The 25,761-nt window shown below is 44.6% G+C and overlaps 1 protein-coding gene across 5 annotated transcripts in view; it reads right to left on the bottom strand.

Moving 5' to 3' along the window:
- The window catches only part of LOC110537841 (myotubularin-related protein 4), a 178,231-nt gene that overhangs the window by 95,854 nt on the left and 56,616 nt on the right, over positions 1 to 25,761 (bottom strand). For 2 of the 5 annotated variants that reach the window (XM_036937876.1, XM_036937875.1), the window contains exon 1: positions 7,665 to 8,404. The exons of 1 other annotated variant lie outside the window; for it this stretch is intronic. Coding sequence is in view for 2 of the 4 variants with exons in the window: in XM_036937872.1 (XP_036793767.1) it covers positions 7,665 to 7,709 (45 nt within the window). In the remaining 2 variants the exon portion in view is untranslated. Of the gene's footprint in view, positions 1 to 7,664; positions 8,407 to 25,761 lie in introns of those variants that run through there. 2 more of the 5 variants (XM_036937872.1, XM_036937874.1) reach the window with 2 other exon arrangements.

Here is a 25,761-nt window from a genome sequence, read left to right as displayed (position 1 = left end):
AATTTTCACAAAGTCTGCTGCTTCAGTTTGTATGATGACAAGTTGCATATTCTCCAGAATGTTATGAAGAGTGATCAGATTAATTTAAATTAATTGCAAAGTCCCTCTTTGCCATGCAAATGAACTAAATCCCGCTGAAACATTTCCACTGTGGTAAGTGAACATAAGTCTTTAATTAAAGAGAGAACACTGAACAGAACTAAACAAAACAACAAAACGAACCACCTTTGTCACCCTGACCTAACCAAATAATAATGAAAACAAAGATAACTAAGGTCAGGGCGTGACACAGGGATTGGACTGCTGAGGACTGGGGTAAAGTCATTTTCTCTGATGAATCCCCTCTCCGATTGTTTGGGGCATCCGGAAAAAAGCTTGTCCACAGAAGACAAGGTGAGCGCTACCATCAGTCCTGTGTCATGCGTCATGCCAATAGTAAAGCATCCTGAGACCATTCATGTGTGGGGTTGCTTCTCAGCCAAGGGAGTGGGCTCACTCACAATTTTGCCTAAGAACACAGCCATGAATAAAGAATGGTACCAACACATCCTCCGAGAGCAACTTCTCCCAACCATCCAGGAACCGTTTGGTGACAAACAATGCCTTTTCCAGCATGATGGAGCACCTTGCCATAAGGCAAAAGTGATAACTAAGTGGCTCGGGGAACAAAACATTGATATTCTGGGTCCATGGCCAGGAAACTCCCCAGACCTTAATCCCATTGAGAACTTGTGGTCAATCTTCAAGAGGCGGGTGGATGAACAAATCCTGACAAACTCCAAGCATTGATTATGCAAGAATGGGCTGCCATCAGTGTAGCCCAGAAGTTAATTGACAGCATGCCAGGGCAGATTGCAGAGGTCTTGAAAAAGAAGGGTCAACACTGCAAATATTGACTCTTTGCATCAACTTCATGTAATTGTCAATAAAAGCCTTTGACACTTATGAAATGCTTATAAATTATATGTCAGTATTCCATAGTAACATCTGACAAAAATATCTAAAGTCACTGAAGCAGCAAACTTTGTGAAAATTAATTTTTGTGTCATTCTCAAAACTTTTGGCCATGAATGTACATGTACACACAAGCACATGACACACACAGTCAGAAATGTGCATTGATTCCCAAATTCCACACCAAAATGTTTTGGTTCATTTTCCCCCTTAGTTCAGTTCGTTTGGACTGGTTTGAACAATATCCACATTCAGGAGCGCACTAAACAACGCACCTTGGTTCACTCAAAAAGGGTGGTCCCGGTCCGATTCCATTCGTACGGTGGTCTAGTTCGCTGCAGGTGAGAACGCAGTCTGGACCAAACAAAAGAAAATAACCACTGGCGGTGCAGTAGAACTATTATTTGGTTGTTTGACGGCGAGCAGTTTCTTAAATGCATGCAGTAGCGTACCATAACTTGATATATCTGACACATTATGAGTAGCAGCGCATTCATGAGGGCATCCGATGCAGATTAGGGGGAGATAGGGGCTATAGCCTACCGGGTATTATAGGCTACTGAATATAGCCTATTTAAGTTAAGTCTACCTTCTGTTAAAAATCGCGCAACATTTCAGCGTCCTGCTACTCATGCCAGGAATATAGTATATGCATATGATTAGTATGTGTGGATAGAAAACACTCTGAAGTTTCTAAAACTGGTTAAATCACGGCTGTGACTATAACAGAGCGTGTGTTTCATCGAAAAGCGCAAGAAAAACTGGTCACTGAAAGCTGAAAATAATATCCATGCGCCACTTGCATGTATTGTTTAAAGGACACCAAATTAAATAGGGCCACGGATGCAATTCCTACAGATTCCACACGGTGTCGCCATTGTCGTCATTTTGAGAGTTATTTCTTGGTCAAACAAAGGAAAGAGATTCCATTTCTTCCGGTCTCCGACAGGATGTTTTGGAGGAGAGATTTTCGACCATGATTTGAAGACGTGGAGCTATTGAATACACATCGCCCCGTGATCATTTTGATAGATTATAAACGTTTACTAATACCTAAAGTTGGATTACAAAAGTATTTCGAAGTGTTTTGTGAAAGTTTATCGTCAACTTTTTTAATTTTAAAAAATGACGCAGCGTTGTGAAACAATGTTTTTTTCTGAATTACACAGTTTCCATAGATGGCTATTTTGGGTATATATGGACAGATTTAATCGAAAAAAATACCCAATAGTGATGTTTATGGGGCATATAGGAGTGCCAAGAAAGAAGCTCGTCAAAGGTAATGAATGTTTTATATTTTATTTCTGCTATTTGTGTAGCGCCGGCTACGCTAATTCTTTTGTTTACGTCGTCTTCAGGCATTTTGGGGTGTTGCATGCTATCAGATAATAGCTTCTCATGCTTTCGCCGAAAAGCATTTTAAAAATCTGACTTGTTGGCTAGATTCACAACGAGTGTAGCTTTAATTCAATACCCTGTATGTGTGTTTAATGAACGTTTGAGTTTTAACGAGTACATTTAGCATTTAGCGTAGTGCATTTGCATTTCCAGGTGCCTACTTGAGACGTCTGCGTCTCAAGTAGGATCAACAGGTTAAGTTGCGGTTAGAATGGCATTTGCGCCGTTTCCTACCGCACGTTGTGTGAAGATCAAAGTAAAAGTAATAACGTTTGGGAAACACAAGTTATGCTGATTGATAATCAAAGAGCATTTTCCTCCAATAAACAAATTACTTGCATGAACGTGATTTTGTTTAAGCATTTTAGTTTGTTGGACAATGTGAAACCAACTGGACCAAATAACAAAAATACTGTACAATGTTACAAATAATCAAACTCTGATTCGAACTATAGCTCACAATTATATGTGAAAACACACTTATTCTGTTAAAACATGTTAAAATCATGGGGCACTGTCAGCAGATAATCCATCCATCAGATCAGCTACAGGGAGAGTGCAGTGACCTCAGAGAGAATGCGGACATTCTGCTACCTGTGTGTGACCTCACGGATCAACTGGGAGAAAGCACATGGAATGAAAATTCTATTTTAAATTCCTTGACCTCAGGTCACGTGGCTAGCGCTACTTTTTATAGCTGGAACTGAATGTGCAGAAACTGAGGAAGCCTAAACTCTGAAATAATACAGGGAATGCTGAAGTACCTTTGAGCCTCTAATAGGACGGTGTGATGGAGCGAGAGATGGAGAACGGTAGTGAGACTCAGTGCACCACTCATGACACGGCCCATTTGCTGCCAGGCTCTGATTGGGGACTAACCCACTAGGTACCATGCAGTCAGGGTGGCACCTGATCTGCAAGTCCTTCCAGGTGCCAGTGTTGATGGAGCAACAGGCCAGGGGCAGAGAGACAGTCCCTCCCCATTTCAAAACGTTTTCTCCCTCCTGAGCACTACTGAACACTACTCAGGACTCATCTGTTGCCAGGCTCTCATAGGGCTCACCCACTATTATAGTAACCTAGGTGCCATGCCAGTCAGGTTGCCACTTGATATATGAGCCCTCCCAGGTGCCAGAGTGGCTGATGCAGGCCAGGGGCAAAGAAAAAGAGATGCACCGCCTCCCCCAGAAGCCCTTGGCTCAAATTGCACTCCACCTGATTCACTTAGCCAACACAGAGAGGAGAGAGGGCTATACTGGTATCTGAGTTACAGAAACAAAAAACAAAACAATTACATTTGCCTTTTATGGCTCAATTTACTGACGGAAATATATTTGCAGAAGAAACAAACATGATAGTCAGAGGGAGAGGAAGAGAGATGAAAGGTAAGAAGGGGGGAATGGAGCATTTGACTTCAGTTAAGAGCTTTTGAATTAATTTTCTGGGGTTTGCCAAAAGAAATGTAAGACAAGCTAGCATATGAGTGCTAGAAATTCAACTATGGAAATTATTTTATTTAAGTGTGCCAAAAGCAAAGACTAGTGCAAGCTTGGGACATTATAAAAAACTCAGTTTTGAGCCTCCTTCAAAAGTGAAAGGTAACAAGGGAGTCTTGATACTAAATTGTACAGACAGTAACTGGTGCAGCCATGAGAACAGCCAATTCAGCTGAATCACTGACAGTAAAAACACAACACAGCCAAGTGAGGTGTCCACACAGAGTTAATATATCCAGCCTGCTCAACCTGCCAGGCCACATGACTGCACATGAAGGTGTGTGTGACAAAGTTGACATTTTGTCTGCACCCTGTAGAATTCAATGATTTATATATATACACTAGATGACAGACAGTGGCCGTTGTTTTGAAGCCACAGACTCCATTTTAGTACTCCCCACCATTGTAAAAAAAGATTTTGGAAGCTAAAGAAATGCATTTATTAATTACTACATGAGTTCTTGCCTTGTTTATTATATTACAGAATATTAATGCAGGGAGGGGCAATAAAATTTAAAAAACGCGGTGGGCCCTAAAAGCAATTTGCGGGCCAGAAAAGGGGAAGTTATTTGAAAATATACTGTGCCATTTGAAAGTATTCAGACCCCTTGACTTTTCACACATTTTGTTACATTTTGTTACGCCTTGTTCTAAAATGGATTAAATCGTTTGTCCCCCTCTTCAATCTACACACTATACCCCATAAAACAGGTTTTTAGAAATGTTTGCTAATTTATCAAATAAAATAAATGATAAAATATCACATTTACATAGGTTTTTAGACCCTTTTAGACCCAACACAGTACTTTGTTGCGGCACCTTTGGCAGCGATTACAGTTTCGAGTCTTCTCGGGAATGACGCTACAAGCTTGGCACACCTGTATTTGGGGAGTTTCTCCCATTCTTCTCTGCAGATCCTCTCAAGCTGTCAGGTTGGATGGTTGGATGGGGAGCATTGCTGCACAGCTATTTTCAGGTCTCTCCAGAGATATTTGATAGGGTTCAAGTTTGGGCACAGGCAGGGCCTCTCAAAGACATTCAGAGACTTGCCCCGAAGTTACTCCTGAGTTGCCTTGGCTGTGTGCTTATGGTCGTTGTCCTGTTGGAAGGTGAAACTTCACCCCAGTCTGAAGTCTAGAGCGCTCTGGAGCAGGTTTTAATCAAGGATCTCTCAGTACTTTGCTCCGTTCATCTTTCCCTCGATCCTGACTAGTCTCGCAGTCCCTGCCACTGAAAAACATCTTCACAGAATGATGCTGCCACCACCATGCTTCACCATAAGGATGGTGCCAAGTTTCCTCCAGACGTGACGATTGTCATTCAGGCCAAAGAGTTCACTCCTGGTTTCATCAGCGGAGAGAATCTTGTTTCTCATGGTCTGAGTCTTTAGGTGCCTTTTGGCAAACTCCAAGCGGGCTGTCATGTGCCTTTTACTGAGGAGTGGCTTCCGTCTGTCCAATCTACATACAATAAAGGCCTGATTGGTGGAGTGCTGCAGAGATGGTTGTCCTTCTGGAAGGTTCTCCCATCTCCACAGAGGAACACTGGAGCTCTGTCAGTGAGACCATCGGGTTCTTGGTCACCTCCCTGACTAAGGCTCTAATCCCCTGATTGCTCAGTTTAGCCAGGCGGCCAGTTCTAGGAAGAGTCTTGGTGGTTCCAAACTTCTTCCATTTGAGAATGATAGAGGCCACTGAAATGTTTTGGTACCCTTCCCCAGATCTGTGCCTCGACACAATCCTGTCTCAGAGCTCTACGGACAGTCAATAGACCTCATGGCTTGGTTTTTGCTCTGATATGCACTGTGAACTGTGGGACCTTACATAGACAGGTGTGTGCCTTCAAAATCATGTGCAATCAATTGAGTTTACCACAGGTGGGTTCCAGTCAAGTTGTAGAAACATCTCAAGGATGATCAACGGAAACAGGATGCACCTGAGCTCAATTGCGAGTCTCATAGCAAAGTTTCTGAATATTTATATTAATAGCGTATTTCTGTATTTTATTTTTTATAAATTAGCTAAAAACCTGTTTTCACTTTGTCATGATGGCATATTGTGTGTAGATTGATGAGGGTAAAATGTATTTAATCCATTTTCATATAAGGCTGTATTGTTACAAAATGTGGAAAAGTGGAAAGGGGTCTGAATACTTTCGGAATACACATATATATATATACACAGTGTCATGTGCAATCAATTAAGTATTCAGACCCCTTTCCCCTTATAATATATATATATATATATATTTGCTGCTATAACAGCCTCCACTCTTCTGGGGAGGCTTTCCACTAGATATTGGAATATTGCTGTGGGGACTTGCTTCCATTCAGCCACAAGAGCATTAGTGAGGTCGAGCACTGATGTTGGGGGATTAGGCCTGGCTCACAGTCGGCGTTCCAATTCATCCCAAAGGTGTTCGAAGGGTTGAGGTCAGGGCTCTGTGCAGGCCAATCAAGTTCTTCCACACCAATCTTGACAAACCATTTCTGTATGGACCTCGCTTTTTGCATGGGGACATTGTCATGCTGAAACGGAAAGGGTCTTCCCCGAACTGTTGCCACAAAGTTGGAAGCACAGAATTGTCTAGAATGTCATTGTATACTGTAGCGTTAAGATTTCCCTTCACTGGAAGTAAGGGGCCTAGCCCGAACCATGAAAAACATCCCCGTTGTAGCTCCTAGACATTTTTATTTCACAATAACAGCATTTACAGTTGACCGGGGCAGCTCCAGCAGGGCAGAAATGTAACGAACTGACTTGTTGGAAAGGTGGCATCCTATGACAGTGCCACATTGAAAGTCACTGAGCTCTTCAGGCCATTCTACTACCACTGTTTGTCTATGGAGATTGCATAGCTGTGTGCTCGATTTTATACACCTGTCAGCAACAGGTGTGGCTGAAATAGACAAATCCACAATTTGAAAGGGTGTCCACATACTTCAGCCACGGTGATGTTTTCCAATACATTTTGATACATTTCATTCACTCAGCCTACTGATGCAAATACACTTTTATTTTTTAACATTTCCCATAGGCTATTCAAGTAATTTAGAGGTGAAGGAAACGCACACCTATTTAGGCGAGGTGCTGGCTAGCGGAGTGGAACACTTCAAAAAAATAAAGTAGAGACGCACACTCTAGGAGCTCTGATGCAAAAACATTTATGTCCAAGGTTTTGACAGACAAGCTGTCTTCATCGGGGTATAATGACAAACACTGCGAGATGACTAATTTACATAGTGTCAAAAGACACACAGGTGTCTGTAATCATGGCCGGGTGTGACCTGATATCATTGGTTAATTGTCATATATTAAAATAGCATACAAAAAACATAAATGGTTTGCGTACGATCATAGATGGTATAAAAAAAAGTGTGTTCTTCACAATGCATGTTCTTTCTCTGTCCATAGTCTGGTCTATTTCGGGCAACACGCCTGTCTCTCCCTCGCTCCCTGCCGCTACCCATCTTAAGTGGCTCTGTCCTCGATTAGAACAGAAAAGAGAGAACCGGAACACCAACAGACTCACAGCCACAAATTGACCTTCTCACATACTGTACATCAAAAGAGGACCTAATTTATTAAGTATTTTCTTTAAACTCGCCATTGGTTACTTAGCAGCTGGGCAGCGCTCACGTGCGCTGACCACTACCCCACCTCCATCCCCCGCTGACTGAAAGGCGCACACACACACAGCGCAGGAAAGGGAGAAGCACGGCGCATTCAAAACACACACAATACAGATAGAAACTTGCGCACGCGCACACACACACACACAGAAGAGAATTTGAAAAAGGGGCTTAGAGTCACTTACAAAGCAGTTGAGCACAGAGCAGGAGACCCTTGCTGCAAGGCTCATGACGAGAAGAGGAAGCAGGGCTGTGCCCCTGAGACACACAGCCTACAGAGATGCAGTAGCAGCAGGAAGAAGGTAGAGCCACGGGCCGGCATTACCATCCTCACCACTCCTACTCCCTCCACACCTATCCGCCTCCGTATTACCCCCACACTGCCCCAGGAGGTGCTATACACCCCCACCCTTAGTCCCCCCTCCTCCCCCAGTGAGGGGGATGAAAACCGAGAGAGGGAGTGCTGGTGCCTGGAAAGCCCCCCTGTTGCTCAGACCAAGTTGGGAGGAAGCGAATGATAGTCCATAAGAACACACAAGAGTCCACTGAAATAGCCCACAAAGAGGAGGATGAAGGACAAGAAAGGGAGAGCAGGTGAACTTACTAGACGTGAGCGGAAAAATGAGGATGCCGTGAGTGTGAGGAGAGACAGAGGAGAGAAAGAAACAGAGAGCAGGAATTGCCTGATGCTAAGCTCCACCCTCGGCATGCCATGCGCATCTCCACCCTCTCACCCAATCACGTGCTCTTGCTTCACTCTCTCTCTCCATCACATCCTCCCTACCTACCTCTTCCCTGTTTACCCTTCACCGAGATACATCTCCTCCTACGCAGTCAGGCAGCCTCCTCAGCAACGCGTCAGAGCAGCATAGACCGTACCACACCACTGCTGGATGCTATAGCCAGCACATCAAGCATCTATCTCATGCACCACACCGCAACGCAGCATATGCACTACGCATGGGTAGAGATACACACACGCACAAATAAACGATCAGAACATGTCTTCACAAGGCTATATTTAACACCTTACACTAGTGGTTGTTTTTCACAAGGGTTTGTTTCTTACATTGACACCTCTGCATCAGAAGGCACAGACACACACTGGGGAGGATGGGGTCTCTCGCTGAAACAGTATCAAGCCGACTGACACTGTGGTACTGTAGGTTGGAGCAGAACATGGAGGGAGGAGTGGAAGAGGAGTGAGCCTATGCAGAGAACTCCAGTGACAGCATTCTACAGCAGAGCTGCCCCCTCCTTGCCCCCTCGCCTACCCTCCCTCTATTCTGAGTTTCTCCTTGGTGCTGTGTGTGTGTGTGTGTGTGTGTGTGTGTGTGTGTGTGTGTGTGTGTGTGTGTGTGTGTGTGTGTGTGTGTGTGTGTGTGTGTGTGTGTGTGTGTGTGTGTGTGTGTGTGTGTGTGTGTGTGTGTGTGTGTGTGTGTGTGTGTGTGTGTGTGTGTGTGTCCCCTAAGCCAGAGGGGCACACACACTACCACGGTTGAGTCGTGACTTTGGGAGGAGCCATTATTTTTTTACATTCTAGAGTCATCCGAGCAACACTGCACACAAGAACCTGCAGTGTAAGCTACTGTACCTGCATTTCAACTGTATACACATCACACACAGTTCATTAATCAAGATAACACTGCAATCAATGTATTTTTTATTTTATTGTGTATCAATAGAATACTTCCCTACTAGTGCATTGCAGCATGCCCCATTGACCTTAGACAGTGGTGCAGCCAATACTCATCCAGCCCCAGCCTTTCCATCAGTCCCATTATCACAATGGCCCATGATGTATTTATAAGATAGGCATGTACTGTATAATGTCATGTATAGAGCTGAAATCACCCTCCATTGTTGAGGATAGACAATCATATCGATTCGACACAAATCATTTGTGACTGTTCTGTAATGTCCTAAACAGACCCTGCCTGGGCTCTGGTCTATATGGATGCTGTGTCCTCTCTCTGTGATGTAACAATAGACTGGAGGGGACCCTGACTGCTAATTGGCTGTGAGTGACGGCCCATGGCAGGCAGGCAATAGCATGGATCATGACTCGCTAACAGAGAGGAGAACCTCAGAACACCCAGTTAGGGGGATGGGATACGTGGATATATGGATGGCTTCTGGTGCATGACAGAGTTTTATTATCATAGGGTGTGTTCGTGATTTCAATCTGGAGTGCCAGAATGTGCTCTGGGTGTTTGTAAATTCAGGGCGTTGTCAGATTGTCCGTTCGTAAATTCAGAGCGTTTCGCTCTCGGAGCGTTCCGAGCGCAACTAGATGCTCTGGCCGAGGAGTAGGGTTGACATGAGCGTAAATTAATCAGTTATTCTGTGCTCTGCCTCTGGCACAGTGAGACGAGAGTGCTCTGAAATCGGAGAAGACAGCCAGAGTGAATTTACGAACGCACCCATAATGTACTGTATAGAACCGACTACAGCCACAATGTACAGTCATGGCCAAAAGTTTTGAGAATGACACAAATATTAATTTTCACAAAGTTTTCTGCTTCAGTGGGATATTTAGATATTTTTGTCAGATGTTACTATGGAATACTGAAGTATAATTACAAGCATTTCATAAGTGTCAAAGGCTTTTATTGGCAATTTCATGAAGTTGATGCAGAGTCAATATTTGCAGTGTTGACCCTTCTTTTTCAAGATCTCTGCAATCCACCCTAGCATGTTGTCAAATAATGGGATTAAGGTCTGGGGAGTTTCCTGGCCATGGACCCAAAATATGGATGTTTTATTCCCCGAGCCACTTAGTTATCACTTTTGCCTTACGGCAAGGGGCTCCATCATGCTGGAAAAGGCATTGTTCGTCACCAAACCGTTCCTGGATGGTTGGGGGAAGTTGCTCTCGGAGGATGTGTTGGTACCATTCTGTATTCATGGCTGTGTTCATAGGCAAAATTGTGAGTGAGCCCACTCCCTTGGCTGAGAAGCAACCCCGCATGAATGGTCTCAGGATGCTTTACTGTTGGCATGACACAGGACTGATGGGAGCGTTCACCTTGTCTTCTCCGGACAAGCTTTTTCCGGAAGCCCCAAGCAATTGGAAAGGGGATTCATCAGAGAATATGACTTTACCCCAGTCCTCAGCAGTCCAATCCCTGTACCTTTTGCAGAATATCAGTCTGTCCCTGATGTTTTTCATGGAGAGAAGTGGCTTCTTTGCTGCCCTTCTTGACACCAGGCCATCCTCCAAAAGTCTTCGCCTCACTGTGCGTGCAGATGCACTCACACCTCCCTGCTGCCATTCCTGAGCTCTGTACTGGTGGTGCTCCAATCCCGCAGCTGAATCAACTTTAGGAGACGGTCCTGGCGCTTGCTGGACTTTCTTGGGCGCTCTGAAGCCTTCTTCACATCATTTGAACCGCTCTCCTTGAAGTTCTTGATGATCCGATAAATGGTTGATTTAGGTGCAATCCTACTGGTAGCAATATCCTTGCCTGTGAAGCCCTTTTTGTGCAAAGCAATGATGACAGCACGTGTTTCCTTTCAGGTAACCATGATTGACAGAGGAAGAACAATGATTCCAAGCACCACCCACCTTTTGAAGCTTCCAGTGAGTTATTCAAACTCAATCAGCATGACAGAGTGATCTCCAGCCTTGTCCTCGTCAACACTCACACCTGGGTTAACGAGAGAATCACTGACATGACGTCAGCTGGTCCTTTTGTGGCAGGACTGAAATGTAGTGGGGATGTTTTTGGGGGATTAAGTTCCTTTGCATGGCAAAGAGGGACTTTGCAATTAATTGCAATTCATCTGATCACTCTTCATAACATTCTGGAGTATATGCATATTGCCATCATACAAACTTGAGGCAGCAGACTTTGTGAAAATGTATATTTGTGTAATTCTCAAAACTTTTGGCCACGACTGTACGTCAAACAGAGGTGCGTCAACTGGCAATGGGGACCAGATTAAACTAAAGTACCTTCTCACTGTATCACTGAATACATTATGGGGTTAGATGGTTGGGTTGTGCCTTCTTGAACATTCACTTGGCCATATATAAAGTACCAGTCAAAAGTTTGGACACACCTCTTCATTCTAGGGTTCTTCTTTATTTTTACTATTTTCTACATTGTGGAACAATAGTGAAGATATAACAATTGTGAAATAACACATATGGAATCATGTAGTAATCAAAAAAAGCGTTAAACAAATCAAAATATATTTTATATTTGGAATTCTTCAAAATAGCCACCCTTCGCCTTGATGACAGCTTTGCACACTTTTGGCATTCTCTCAACCAGTTTCATGAGGTAGTCACCTGGAATGCATTTCAATTAACAGGTGTGCCTTGTTAAAAGTTAATTTGTGGAATTTATTTCCTTCTTAATGCATTTGAGCTTGTGTTGTGACATGGTAGGGGTGGTACAGAGAAGATATCCCTATTTGGTAAAAGACCAAGTCCATATTATGGCAAGAACAGCTCAAATAGCAAAGAGAAACGACAGTCCATCATTACTTTAAGACATGAAGGTCAGTCAGTGTGGAACATTTCAAGGACTTTGAAAGTTACATCAACTACAGTCACAAAAAACATCAAGCGCTATGAGGAAACTGGCTCTCATGAGGACCGCCAAAGGAAAGGAAGACCCAGAGTTACCTCTGCTGCAAAGGACATGTTCATTAGAGTTAACTGCACCTCAGAAATTGCAGCCCAAATAAATGCTTCACTGAGTTCAAGTAACAGACACATCTCAACATCAATGATATTTGACCAAGAAGGAGAGTGATGGAGTGCTGCATCAGATGACCTGGCCTCCACAATCACCCGAACTCAACCCTATTGAGATGGTTTGTGATGACTTGGACTGCAGAGTGAAGGAAAAGCAGCCAACAAGTGCTCAGCATATGTGTGAACTTCTTCAAGACGGTTGGAAAAGCATTCCAGGTGAAGCTGGTTGAGAGAATGCCAAGAGTGTGCAATATATTTAGATTTGTTTAACACTTTTTTGGTTACTACATGATTCCATATGTGTTATTTCATAGTTTTGATGTCTTCACTATTATTCTACAATGTAGAAAATTGCAAAAATAAAGAAGAACCCTTGAATGAGTAGGTGTATGCAAACTTTTGACTGGTATTGTATGTGTGCAGCTGTGCACTTTATGTCACTGTAGCTGTGCAAATAGGGAATCATTATATTCCCTCCTGTGTTTCAATAGCGTGTTTGCTGTCACATGCGGTAAACGCATGCAGGCCTGTATGATATCTGGTAGGGTTATGCTTCGATCCCAATGACAGCTTCTTTGTGCAAATTGGACGCAGCATCATCAGGACATGTATGCTACAAATGTTCAACATTCACCTTCTGCTACCATTTCTGTCAAATTGTATTTTCCTGACTAAATGTCATATGTTGTTTCTATGTTTTTATGCATTATATACTGCAATTATTTTTTGTGATCTAACCCGCATTACCCATGTAAGGCACAAATTAGCTAAACTAGCTACCCCGTTATTATTTGGGGATGAAGGGCAGTGGGCCAGCGCAGCCTTGCCTCCCGGATGACACCAAGACTGTCTTCGTTAAGGAGTAACGTGCCTTCACCCCTGACTACTAACATTACAAGGCCTTTCAGCATCTCGACAACCCAACAGCAGAGTGAGACTGGAGAAATGCCAGCCCAAAACTTCTAAAGCACACCACATTGCACAACATATATGGCAGGGGTAGGCGGGCCGATTTTTGTCCAAGTGGATGGTCGGGAGGAGGGGTACACAGCAAATTTAAAGCCCAAAAAGAGATTGTATCTTAAAATTTAAAAAATGTATACCATTGAGACACGATCACATATTGTGGGAATGCTTGGGGACAAAATACAAATCTTGTCTGAAGATGTGGGTTCGGTAGTGGCACAGATGAGCTCAGCCTACAAAAACACAGTACATGACAACCGAGAATATGCATCCAATATGCATCCATTATAGCAGACATCCTTATGTTGTTGGCAAAAAAGGGGATTGCATTTATTTAACCTTTATTTAACTAGGCAAGTCAGTGAAGAACAAACTCTTATTTACAATGATGGCCTACTGGGGAACAGTGGGTTAACTGTCTTGTTCAGGGGTATAAGAGATTTTTACCTGGTCAGCTCCTGGATTCGGGATTAGATGCAGCAATCTTTCGGTTAGTGGCCCAACGCTCTAACCACTAGGCTACCTGCCGCAGGGCATGAGGCATGATGAGCCCGAGACCTCCAGCAAATGGGGCAACTTCTTAGAAATGTCCCACTTCCACACAAAAAGAGATGTGGCATTTATTGCCAAGCTACACACGTCACTGAATCTCACCAGCCACGAAACACAAAATGAATTCATAGCCATTGTGGCTAAAAACTAAATAATTTGGGAGGTAGAGGCCAATGGCTTTTTAACTCTAATGGTTGACTAGGCACACAGCTACAAAACAGAGGAGATGACTGTGTGTGCCCGTTACAGAAAACAAATGGAAGTTCAAGAACGGTTCATGGGCTTTCTCGACTGTTCAGAGCGGGCAAACGCAGAGGCCATATACACCCACATCAAGCAGTTCCTGCAAGAGCACAGTATTTCCAACCTACCTGTGGTTGCCCAGTGCTAAATGGAGCCGCTGTGCCATGGCTGGCATAGTGAACGGGAAACGCGCCAGGAACATACAGCGGCAGTCTACATTCACTGCATGGCCCACATGCTCAATCTGTTGTTGGAGGAGGCCTACACAGTTAACCGGGCAGCCTCGCGGTTTTCTTCCATCTTGGAAAGCCTTCTTTTTTACAGCCAGGTACTCACCATGCCCTCCTGGAGATGGGTCAGGGACTGCCATCTTCCCTGTCACTTCTCCATATCAAGTGACATTGCCAAAACTATAGACCCAGAACAGCTTATCTACGCATATGATGCAAAGACCTGATGTTGGATGCTGCTCCATTAGGGTAAAAGTGTTCTTTTTGAATCACTGTTGCTTTGGCAGCTACTATGCCATTCATAGCCTGTATGCTTTGGTTTGTAACCATAATTGCTTTCCAGAACAAAGTGTTTCAATATTTGTTTGTTGACTTTTATGAAAGCTACTGGACGTACTTCTCAGGGTTTATTGTGTCAAAATAAAACAAATTGTCGTTGTCCACACTTTAGTGTTGCTGCATTATAGGCTCATGGAGAGCTTCATGGCATTTGTCCTTTGCATTGGTCTTGGTCTGGGTTGAACGTTGATTTTCATGAGAGAGCGGGATCAGTGACCCCGACAGGAATCCCAAGGCCATGATAATACAGTTATGAACATAATGAACAGATTATGCCAGTCATGTATAATTAACAAAAAGCCTTTCTCTGCTAAAATGTGTATAGGCCTAGTTTTTTTCCCTCTTACAGTTAAGGTTCACACACATTGCACTGAACGTAGATCTAGCTTTCGCCTGCCAATCATTCAGCAAGCATCATTTTAGGGACCACCTGCTGTAGACGTTTGACTGCCGACATTTTTCACGCGATTCTACATGTAAAATTGGTGTGCAAAATTACATTGAGGTGCTAAGTACTCTCGGCCAGCCAATGCTATTGGCGTCTCTGAGACCTTACACGTGACAAGAGTTCAGAAGTGTTTGTTTTGTTCTTTTGGGAGAGACCAATAAAGGAATTGACGGATTTGCCTATTCTTTCCTAAACTGTAGCCGATATGCCTGTGCTATTTTGTAGCATAGCCCACTCACTGTGTACATTCCTGTTTGGTCTGGTCCTGCAATTTGATTGATGCACTTGATTTTATTATATTATGTACTGTACCCGATTTTATGTTGGCCTACTTTTAATATACGATGTCATTGAGTGTCCTGAAAAGTGTACGTTAAATGTATTATTTTTAAAGAAATATAATTAGCAAACAGTTGAAATAAATTGCTACTTGTATGTAAAGCATTAGCCTGTGCATGTTTCTAATAGAACAACTGATCATTTGTTTACACTATAGCGTATTCGTCTCAGACATGGGGCGCTCTGTTCATGCCGGGTATTGATTTCTATCAGTATTTATTGCCTGCAATCCATTTAAACATGAAAAAGATGGGAAGGCCTGTGTGAAATCTTCCTGCTTCGGCATCCCAATAGGAATGTAGACTGGCGTTCGCGCACTGAAGTAGACTCAGGGCTCCGCACACCTGGCTAGAGACTGCTGCCACTGTCCATCAGTGTTGGTTCTTAACCCGTCAGCTCTGAATAGAGTGATACATCCCGTAGCGACTGGCGCATATAGCCACAGCCAAGAAGCCAGTAATTTGAACAGCGCAGCAAATAACCGATTGTTGAGTTGCCGCTGTCAGTGAAATACAATTGTGGGAAATACAATTGTAAAGCAATTGGCCATATGCCTACTGAAAATAGTAGAATTCTGTCTGTCCGTACCTACCATAATTATTTCTCAACAGAATCATGTTGTGGGGGTTCTTTGCTGCAGGAGGGACTGGTGCACTTCACAAAATAGATGATATCATGAGGAGGAAAATGATGTGGATATATTGAAGCAACATTTCAAGACATCAGTCAGGAAGGTAAAGCTTGGTCGCAAATGGGTCTTCCAAATGGACAATGACCCCAAGCATACTTCCAAAGTTCTGGCAAAATGGCCTAAGGACAACAAAGTCAAGGTATTGGAGTGGCCATCACAAAGCCCTGACCACAACCCTATAGAAAATGTGTGGGCAGAACTGAAAAAGCATGTGCGAGCAAGGAGGCCTATACAAACCTGACTCAGTTACACCAGCTCTGTCAAGAGGAATGGGCCAAAATTCACCCAACCTAAGAGGATGTTTTTGTGGAAAAACATATACAGCTTCCCCAAACTTGAAACCCACGGGCCACCTATGGAATATATATATATATATATATGTTTTTTTTATTTAACCAAGAAAGTCAACTAAGAACAAATTATTATTTACAATGACGGCCTAGCAAGAGGCAAAAGGCTTCCTGTTTAGAGGGCACATTGGGGCACTCGTCTTGTGGTGTGACTGAGTGGCTTAGTGTTCCCCTCTCTCCTCTACCCGTTCTCCCTCCGACCAGCCAGACTAGTCAGTCAGTGAGTTCCAGATATGGCCTCCTGTATCCTGTGTCTCCACAGTGTTAAAGTTATTTTAGGAAAGGAGGCCACCCATCCATCCACTCAACCAACCAACCACAGGGCCTGTAGGTGCAGCTGTTGATAGTTCCTGGGCAGATATATTGTCACGACTTTCGTCGGAAGAAGAAGAGGAGTCATTGGACCAAAATGCAGCGGAGTATGTGTTCATCTTTATTAGCTTAACTGACTGAACACTGAATACAAAATAACAAAAATAATAGCCGAAACAGTTCTGCAAGGTGCAACCAACACTAAACAGAAAATAACCACCCACAACTAACAGTGGGAAAACAGGCTACCTAAGTATGGTTCTCAATCAGAGACAATGAAAGACAGCTGTCCCTGATTGAGAACCATACCAGGCCAAAACATAGAAATACACAACCTAGACATACAAACATAGAATGCCCACCCACATCACACACTGACCAATCAAAAAATAGAAACATACAAAGCAATCTACGGTCAGGGCGTGACATATATGATCACGGTCTCATATGTGTTATGAGATTTTGATTAATAATGACTAAATTAGGTATACATTATTTAGCTTAAAACCACAACTAAACAGAATACTACTATGTTACTGTATGGATGTATGAATCTTATTATAATCATAGTACTGAATATAATGTGTGTAATTATAATCAAGGATTAGAACAAAGACTGTCTGTTCCTTGGTAGAAACGAATGGAGTTATCGTCAGACTGGCTAGAATGCTGTGTTCCTTACGGGACATCTTATCTCTACAAAGGGAGAGGAGAGACCTTGGGCTAGTAGTAAATTATTTAACAGGAGGTGGACGATGTGGGAAGGTTTGTGAACTATACTGCCATTGTATCGGAGTGGAGGAAGCGCAGTTTAAAACCTATGACGTCATTTTTTGTATATAACCTGTTGTAAATTGTACCATGATCAGTATTCTCGAGAATAAACGCTATTGATTGATTTTGAGACTGGTCTCTGTCTATTTTATGCAAATAAGTATCTTACAAATCCTTAGAAATGGGCAGAGTGTTTTAACTGAATTGGTTGATAAACATGTAGTTATCAAATTCCTTTAACAATATGTCAAATCAATTTGTATTTGTCACATGCGCTGAATACAGGTAGACCTTACCGTGAAATAGTTAAGTAACAAAATAATAAAAATGAGAATACAATGCCTTCGGAAAGTTGACCTTTTCCACATCTTGTTAAGTTACAGCCTTATTCTAGAATTGATTAAATAAATACAAATCATCAGCAATAATGTATTAACTATTATTCTACAATGTAGAAAACAGTAAAAATGTATTAAAACCCTGGAATGAGTAGTGTGTCCACACTTTTGACTGGTACTGTACGTAAATGGGGCGGTAGGTAGCCTAGTGGTTAGAGCATTGGGCCAGTAACCCGAAAGGTTGCTAGATCGAATCCCCGAGCTGACAAGGTCACAATCTGTCGTTCTCCCCCTGAACAAGGCAGTTAACACACTGTTCCTAGGCCGTAATGGTAAATAAGAATTTGTTCTTAACTGACTTGCCTGGTTAAATAAAGGTTACATTTTTTATTTTGTACAAATTTGCAAAAAATATCTCAACTTTTTTTGCTTTGTCATTATGGAGTATTGTGTGTAGATTGATGAGGGGGGAAACGATGTTCCCTTGTCAAACAGGTGGAAGAGGGTTCTTGTTTAAAAAAAAATATATCATGCTCAGTGCTGCAGTAGTCAGGCCACAGAGCTTGGCCCAAAATGTGTTGCATGGTTGTCCCAAATCACGTTTTGACAACTGAATGGGAAATTGCCTGCCCGCCCATTTGATCGATGCCAAATACATTTGATTGACAACTAAGAGATATGCTAACTGTGATTAACAGTCATTCAAAATAGCTAGCTATCCAGCAAAGTGGTTCACATTTCTTGCTAGCTAAGCAAATGACAACTGCACCTCTAGCTGTAGCCATCGAAAAATGATATGAGGGGAAAAAGTCACTCACCCACTCCTCCAATAATATGACATGCTCCCAGCAAATATCTAGCTAACGTTAGGCTCCGTGCCTTTAGCTTGCTAAATAAATAGCTAGCTACATCAATAGACATGCTAGCCCAGATATTTAATAACTCCAAATAACAAAAAAGTTTGTTGTGACATTTAAACTTAAAACGTTATTCATTTTTTTGCACTGCATGGATCCCCGCTGCAGTTGAATGCAACACTGCTGCATGGTACACTCAAAATGTATTGTAGTGGAGTATCCAGCCTAGGCTAAAATGTATTGTAGTGGAGTAGCCAGCCTAGGCTAAAATGTATTGTAGTGGAGTATCCAGCTTAGGCTAAAATGTATTGTCGTGGAGTAGCCAGCCTAGGCTGAAATGTATTGTAGTGGAGTATCCAGTCTAGGCTAAAATGTATTGTCGAGGAGTAGCCAGCCTAGGCTAAAATGTATTGTCGTGGAGTAGCCAGCCTAGGCTAAAATGTTGCTGTAATAGGTTTACATGTTTCTCCTTTGCATGATTTTTGTTGCCGGTTTAGTTTTTTGGTTTAAAAATCAAAGCCAGACGGCAACATTTTAGTAGCCTAGCTAGGACTGTCTCATGTCTGTACACTTTCCCTCTACTGTGCGCTGTCAAAGGGACATACGAAAGCAGCGCAATTGAAGTTGAATTCACCGATGCGAGTGCATTAGGCTGTGTTTGAAACATGTGCGCTTGCCTATTAGCCACATTGTGACTGACTTGTGATCATTGCCCTTGCTAGTTTGAGTGTATAAACATTCACAACCTCAGTCACAGTCATACATTTTTGTTAAAAATATTGAGTAATTGCAACTGAAACCGAATGGGTGGCAGCAGCAAACAATGCATCAGGCCAGCTGTGATTTACAACCTGATAGCAATCTTTTTGGACTACCAAGAAATCTATTGGTGAATTATATGAATCATATATTGAACCGCATCCATCTATTCTGCCAACAATTCATTACTGTAAGGCATGTAATTTCTTGTCAAATGGAACCTACTTGTGAAAGTTGGTTTTGAATCAAACTGGGAATTGGATATGTTTTACTGATATGATTGTCTGTTTGGTTCATATCTGCAAAGTAGTTAAAATGCTGTCTGTTCCACTTTAACTAATCACTAGCTCCTACCTGGAATATCCCGACTGACTGGCTGGGTCTGTAACTGGAGCCCTGCACAGTCTCTAGTGTCCTGTCAGTGGGTGGCATCATATGGGGCATTGTGTGAGTGACACAAAAGCTCCCATGTTTACTGTGCCCACACGCGCACGCACGCACGCACACACACACACACACACACACACACACACACACACACACACACACACACACACACACACACACACACACACACACACACACACACAAACACACACACACACACACACACACACACACCAACAGTGGGTAACAATTAAGTACATCAAATCAAATACATTTTTATTTGTCACATACACATGGTTAGCAGATGTTAATGTGAGTGTAGCGAAATGCTTGTGCTTCTAGTTCCAACAATGCAGTAATAACCAACAAGTAATCTAGCTAACAATTCCAAAACTACTGTCTTATACACACAAGTGTAGGGGGATAAAGAATATGTACATAAAGATATATGAATGACTGATGGTACAGAGCGGCATAGGCAAGATACAGTACATGGTATCGAGTACAGTATATACATATGAGATGAGTATGTAAACAAAGTGGCATAGTTAAAGTGGCTAGTGATACATGTATTACATAAAGATGCAGTAGATGATATAGAGTACAGTATATACGTATACATATGAGATGAATAATGTAAGGTATGTAAACATTATATTATATCACTGTGATTGTTTTCAATTAAAATAATAGCTTCTTATTAAATAGCAATTTCTCAACAATACATTTTGCTAGAACTGTCTGAGTGGTCTGAGTGAGGAGGGGGAAAACTGAAAATGAGCTGTTATTGGCAGAGAGGTTTGGAACTCTTTCTTATTGACTTGCCTAGTTAAATAAAGGTTAAATAAAAAATGTAAATGGTCTATTAAGAGGCTGACATTTCAGGCGGTCTTTTCAAACAGCTCTTTCACTGATTATCATCATTTTCACAGTATTATTTCAACCTCAGTGTGGAAATATTTAAAACTGTCATGTACTGTCATGTTGTGTCTTGTCTCTGTCCTTTCCCTTCACCCTGTCTCCCTCTGCTGGTCGTTGTTAGGTTACCTTTTCTCCCCCGCTTTCCCCCAGCTGTTCCTTGTCTCCTCTTGACTACCTCGTCACCCCTTCTCCCACCTGTTCCCCTTTTCCCTCTGATTAGTCCCCTATATCTCTCTCTGTTTTTGTTCCTGTCCTTGTCGGATTCTTGTTTGTTGTGTTTCATGCCTGAACCAGACTATCGTCATGTTTGCTGTAACCTTGTCCTGTCCTGTCGGAATCTGCCGGTCTATCTGAGCCTACCTATGTTTGGTTATTAAAGAGGCTCTGTTTAAGTTAATTCGCTTTTGGGTCCTCATTCACTCACCGTAACAGAAGAATCCGACCAAGAATGGACCCAGCGACTTCGGATCCTCTCCACTCAGCCGTCGGGATCCAGGGAGCGATGCTAGGCAGACACGAGCAGGAAGTGTCTGCTGCTCGACATGCCGTTGAGACCCTGGCCACCCAAGTCTCCAACCTCACAGAACAGGTTCACCATCTCCGCCTCGATCCACCGGCCACTTCCAGGGCTTTCGAATCTCCGGAGCCCAGAATCAATAACCCGCCGTGTTACTCTGGGGAGCCCACTGAATGCCGCTCGTTCCTCACCCAGTGTGATATTGTGTTTTCTCTCCAGCCCAACACTTACTCCAGGAGCACTGCTCGTGTCGCCTACGTCATATCTCTCCTTATTGGACGGGCTCGTGAGTGGGGCACGGCAATCTGGGAGGCAAGGGCTGAGTGTACTAACCAGTATCAGGACTTTAAGGAGGAGATGATACGGGTTTTTGATCGATCTGTTTTTGGGGAGGAGGCTTCCAGGGCCCTGTCTTCCCTATGTCAAGGCAATCGATCCATAACAGACTACTCTATTGAGTTTCGCACTCTTGCTGTCTCCAGTGGCTGGAACGAGCCGGCCTTGCTCGCTCGTCTTCTGGAGGGTCTCCGCGCAGAGGTAAAGGATGAGATTCTCTCCCGGGAGGTTCCTTCCAGCGTGGATTCCTTGATTGAACTCGCTATTCGCATTGAGCGACGGGTTGATCTTCGTCACCGAGCTCGTGGAAAGGAGCTCGCGCTCTCCGTCGCCCCCCTCTCCGCATCACTACCATCTTCCTCTGCCGGCTCGGGTGCTGAGCCCATGCAGCTGGGAGGTATCCGCATCTCGACTAAGGAGAGGGAACGGAGAATCACCAACCGCCTCTGTCTCTATTGCGGTTCCGCTGGTCATTTTGTCACTTCATGTCCAGTAAAAGGCCAGAGCTCGTCAGTAAGCGGAGGGCTACTGGTGAGCGCTACTACTCCTGTCTCTCCTTCAAGATCCTGCACTACCTTGTCGGTCCATCTACGCTGGACCGGTTCGTCAGCTTCCTGCAGTGCCTTAATAGACTCTGGGGCGGAGGGCTGTTTTATGGACGAGACCTGGGCTCGGGAACATGACATTCCTCTCAGACAGTTAAAGGAGCCCACGGCCTTGTTCGCCCTGGATGGTAGTCCTCTCCCCAGGATTCAGCGTGAGACGCTACCTTTAACCCTCACTGTTTCTGGTAATCATAGTGAAACCATTTCTTTTTTAATTTTTCGTTCACCTTTTACACCTGTTGTTTTGGGCCATCCCTGGCTAGTTTGTCATAATCCTTCCATTAATTGGTCTAGTAATTCTATCCTCTCCTGGAACGTCTCTTGTCATGTGAAATGTTTAATGTCTGCTATCCCTCCTGTTTCCTCTGTCTCTTCTTCACAGGAGGAGCCTGGTGATTTGACAGGGGTGCCGGAGGAATATCACGATCTGCGCACGGTGTTCAGTCGGTCCAGGGCCACCTCTCTTCCTCCACACCGGTCGTATGATTGTAGTATTGATCTCCTTCCGGGAACCACCCCCCCCCGGGGTAGACTATACTCTCTGTCGGCTCCCGAACGTAAGGCTCTCGAAGATTATTTGTCTGTAGCTCTTGACGCCGGTACCATAGTCCCCTCCTCCTCTCCCGCCGGAGCGGGGTTTTTTTTTGTCAAGAAGAAGGACGGGTCTCTGCGCCCCTGCATAGATTATCGAGGGCTGAATGACATAACAGTGAAGAATCGTTATCCGCTTCCTCTTATGTCTTCAGCCTTCGAGATCCTGCAGGGAGCCAGGTTTTTCACTAAGTTGGACCTTCGTAACGCTTACCATCTCGTGCGCATCAGGGAGGGGGACGAGTGGAAGACGGCGTTTAACACTCCGTTAGGGCACTTTGAATACCGGGTTCTTCCTTTCGGCCTCGCTAACGCTCCAGCTGTCTTTCAGGCATTAGTCAATGATGTCCTGAGAGACATGCTGAACATCTTTGTTTTCGTTTACCTTGACGATATCTTGATTTTTTCACCGTCACTCCAGATTCATGTTCAGCACGTTCGACGTGTCCTCCAGCGCCTTTTAGAGAATTGTCTTTTTGTGAAGGCTGAGAAGTGCACTTTTCATGCCTCCTCCGTCACATTTCTCGGTTCTGTTATTTCCGCTGAAGGCATTAAGATGGATCCCGCTAAGGTCCAAGCTGTCATTGATTGGCCCGTCCCTAAGTCACGCGTCGAGCTGCAGCGCTTTCTCGGCTTCGCGAACTTCTATCGTCGTTTCATCCGTAATTTCGGTCAGGTGGCAGCTCCTCTCACAGCCCTTACTTCTGTCAAGACGTGCTTTAAGTGGTCCGTTTCCGCCCAGGGAGCTTTTGATCTCCTCAAGAATCGTTTTACATCCGCTCCTATCCTTGTTACACCTGACGTCTCTAGACAGTTCGTTGTCGAGGTTGACGCGTCAGAGGTGGGCGTGGGAGCCATTCTTTCTCAGCGCTCCCTCTCTGACGACAAGGTCCACCCATGCGCGTATTTTTCTCATCGCCTGTCGCCGTCGGAACGTAACTATGATGTGGGTAACCGCGAACTGCTCGCCATCCGGTTAGCCCTAGGCGAATGGCGACAGTGGTTGGAGGGGGCGACCGTTCCTTTTGTCGTTTGGACTGACCATAGGAACCTTGAGTACATCCGTTCTGCCAAACGACTTAATGCGCGTCAGGCGCGTTGGGCGCTGTTTTTCGCTCGTTTCGAGTTCATGATTTCTTATCGTCCGGGCTCTAAGAACACCAAGCCTGATGCTTTGTCTCGTCTCTTCAGTTCTTCAGTAGCCTCCACTGACCCCGAGGGGATTCTCCCTGAGGGGCGTGTTGTCGGGTTGACTGTCTGGGGAATTGAGAGGCAGGTAAAACAAGCGCTCACTCACACTCCGTCGCCGCGCGCTTGTCCTAGGAACCTTCTTTTCGTTCCCGTTCCTACTCGTCTGGCCGTTCTTCAGTGGGCTCACTCTGCCAAGTTAGCCGGCCACCCTGGCGTTCGGGGTACGCTTGCTTCCATTCGCCAGCGTTTTTGGTGGCCCACCCGGGAGCATGACACGCGTCGTTTCGTGGCTGCTTGTTCGGTCTGCGCGCAGACTAAGTCCGGTAACTCTCCTCCTGCCGGCCGTCTCAGGCCGCTTCCTATTCCCTCTCGACCGTGGTCTCACATCGCCTTAGATTTTGTCACCGGACTGCCTTCGTCAGCGGGGAAGACTGTTATTCTTACGGTTGTCGATAGGTTCTCTAAGGCGGCTCATTTCATTCCCCTTGCTAAGCTTCCTTCTGCTAAAGAGACGGCACAAATCATCATCGAGAATGTTTTCAGAATTCATGGCCTTCCGTCAGACGTCGTTTCGGACAGAGGTCCGCAATTCACGTCTCAATTTTGGAGGGAGTTTTGCCGTTTGATTGGGGCTTCCGTCAGTCTCTCTTCCGGCTTTCACCCCCAGTCTAACGGTCAAGCAGAACGGGCCAATCAGACTATTGGTCGCATCTTACGCAGTCTTTCTTTTCGCAACCCTGCGTCTTGGTCAGAACAGCTCCCCTGGGCAGAATACGCCCACAACTCGCTTCCTTCGTCTGCGACCGGGCTATCTCCTTTTCAGAGTAGCCTCGGGTACCAGCCTCCGCTGTTCTCATCTCAGTTCGCCGAGTCCAGCGTCCCCTCCGCTCAGGCTTTTGTCCAACGTTGCGAGCGCACCTGGAAGAGGGTCAGGTCTGCACTTTGCCGTTATAGAACGCAGACTGTGAGGGCTGCTAATAAGCGTAGAACTAAGAGTCCTAGATATTGTCGCGGTCAGAGAGTTTGGCTCTCCACTCAGAACCTTCCCCTTAAGACGGCTTCTCGCAAGTTGACCCCGCGGTTCATTGGCCCGTTCCGTATTTCTCGGGTCATTAATCCTGTCGCAGTTCGACTTCTTCTTCCGCGATACCTTCGTCGCGTCCACCCGGTCTTCCATGTCTCCTGCATCAAGCCCGTCCTTCGCGCCCCCGCTCGTCTTCCCCCCCCCCCCCCCCATCCTTGTCGAGGGCGGACCCATCTACAGGGTCCGTAGAATTTTGGACATGCGTCCTCGGGGCCGTGGTCACCAGTACCTCGTAGATTGGGAGGGGTACGGTCCTGAGGAGAGGAGTTGGGTTCCCTCTCGGGACGTGCTGGACCGTGCGCTGATCGAGGATTTCCTCCGTTGCCGCCAGGTTTCCTCCTCGAGTGCGCCAGGAGGCGCTCGGTGAGTGGGGGGGTACTGTCATGTACTGTCATGTTGTGTCTTGTCTCTGTCCTTTCCCTTCACCCTGTCTCCCTCTGCTGGTCGTTGTTAGGTTACCTTTTCTCCCCCGCTTTCCCCCAGCTGTTCCTTGTCTCCTCCTGACTACCTCGTCACCCCTTCTCCCACCTGTTCCCCTTTTCCCTCTGATTAGTCCCCTATATCTCTCTCTGTTTTTGTTCCTGTCCTTGTCGGATTCTTGTTTGTTGTGTTTCATGCCTGAACCAGACTATCGTCATGTTTGCTGTAACCTTGTCCTGTCCTGTCGGAATCTGCCGGTCTATCTGAGCCTACCTATGTTTGGTTATTAAAGAGGCTCTGTTTAAGTTAATTCGCTTTTGGGTC

The sequence above is a fragment of the Oncorhynchus mykiss genome, chromosome 12 (assembly GCF_013265735.2).
Source record: "Oncorhynchus mykiss isolate Arlee chromosome 12, USDA_OmykA_1.1, whole genome shotgun sequence".
Lineage (NCBI taxonomy): Eukaryota > Metazoa > Chordata > Actinopteri > Salmoniformes > Salmonidae > Oncorhynchus > Oncorhynchus mykiss.
The sequence above is the reverse complement of the archived record's forward strand: the minus strand, read 5'-3'. Positions and strand labels throughout refer to the sequence as shown.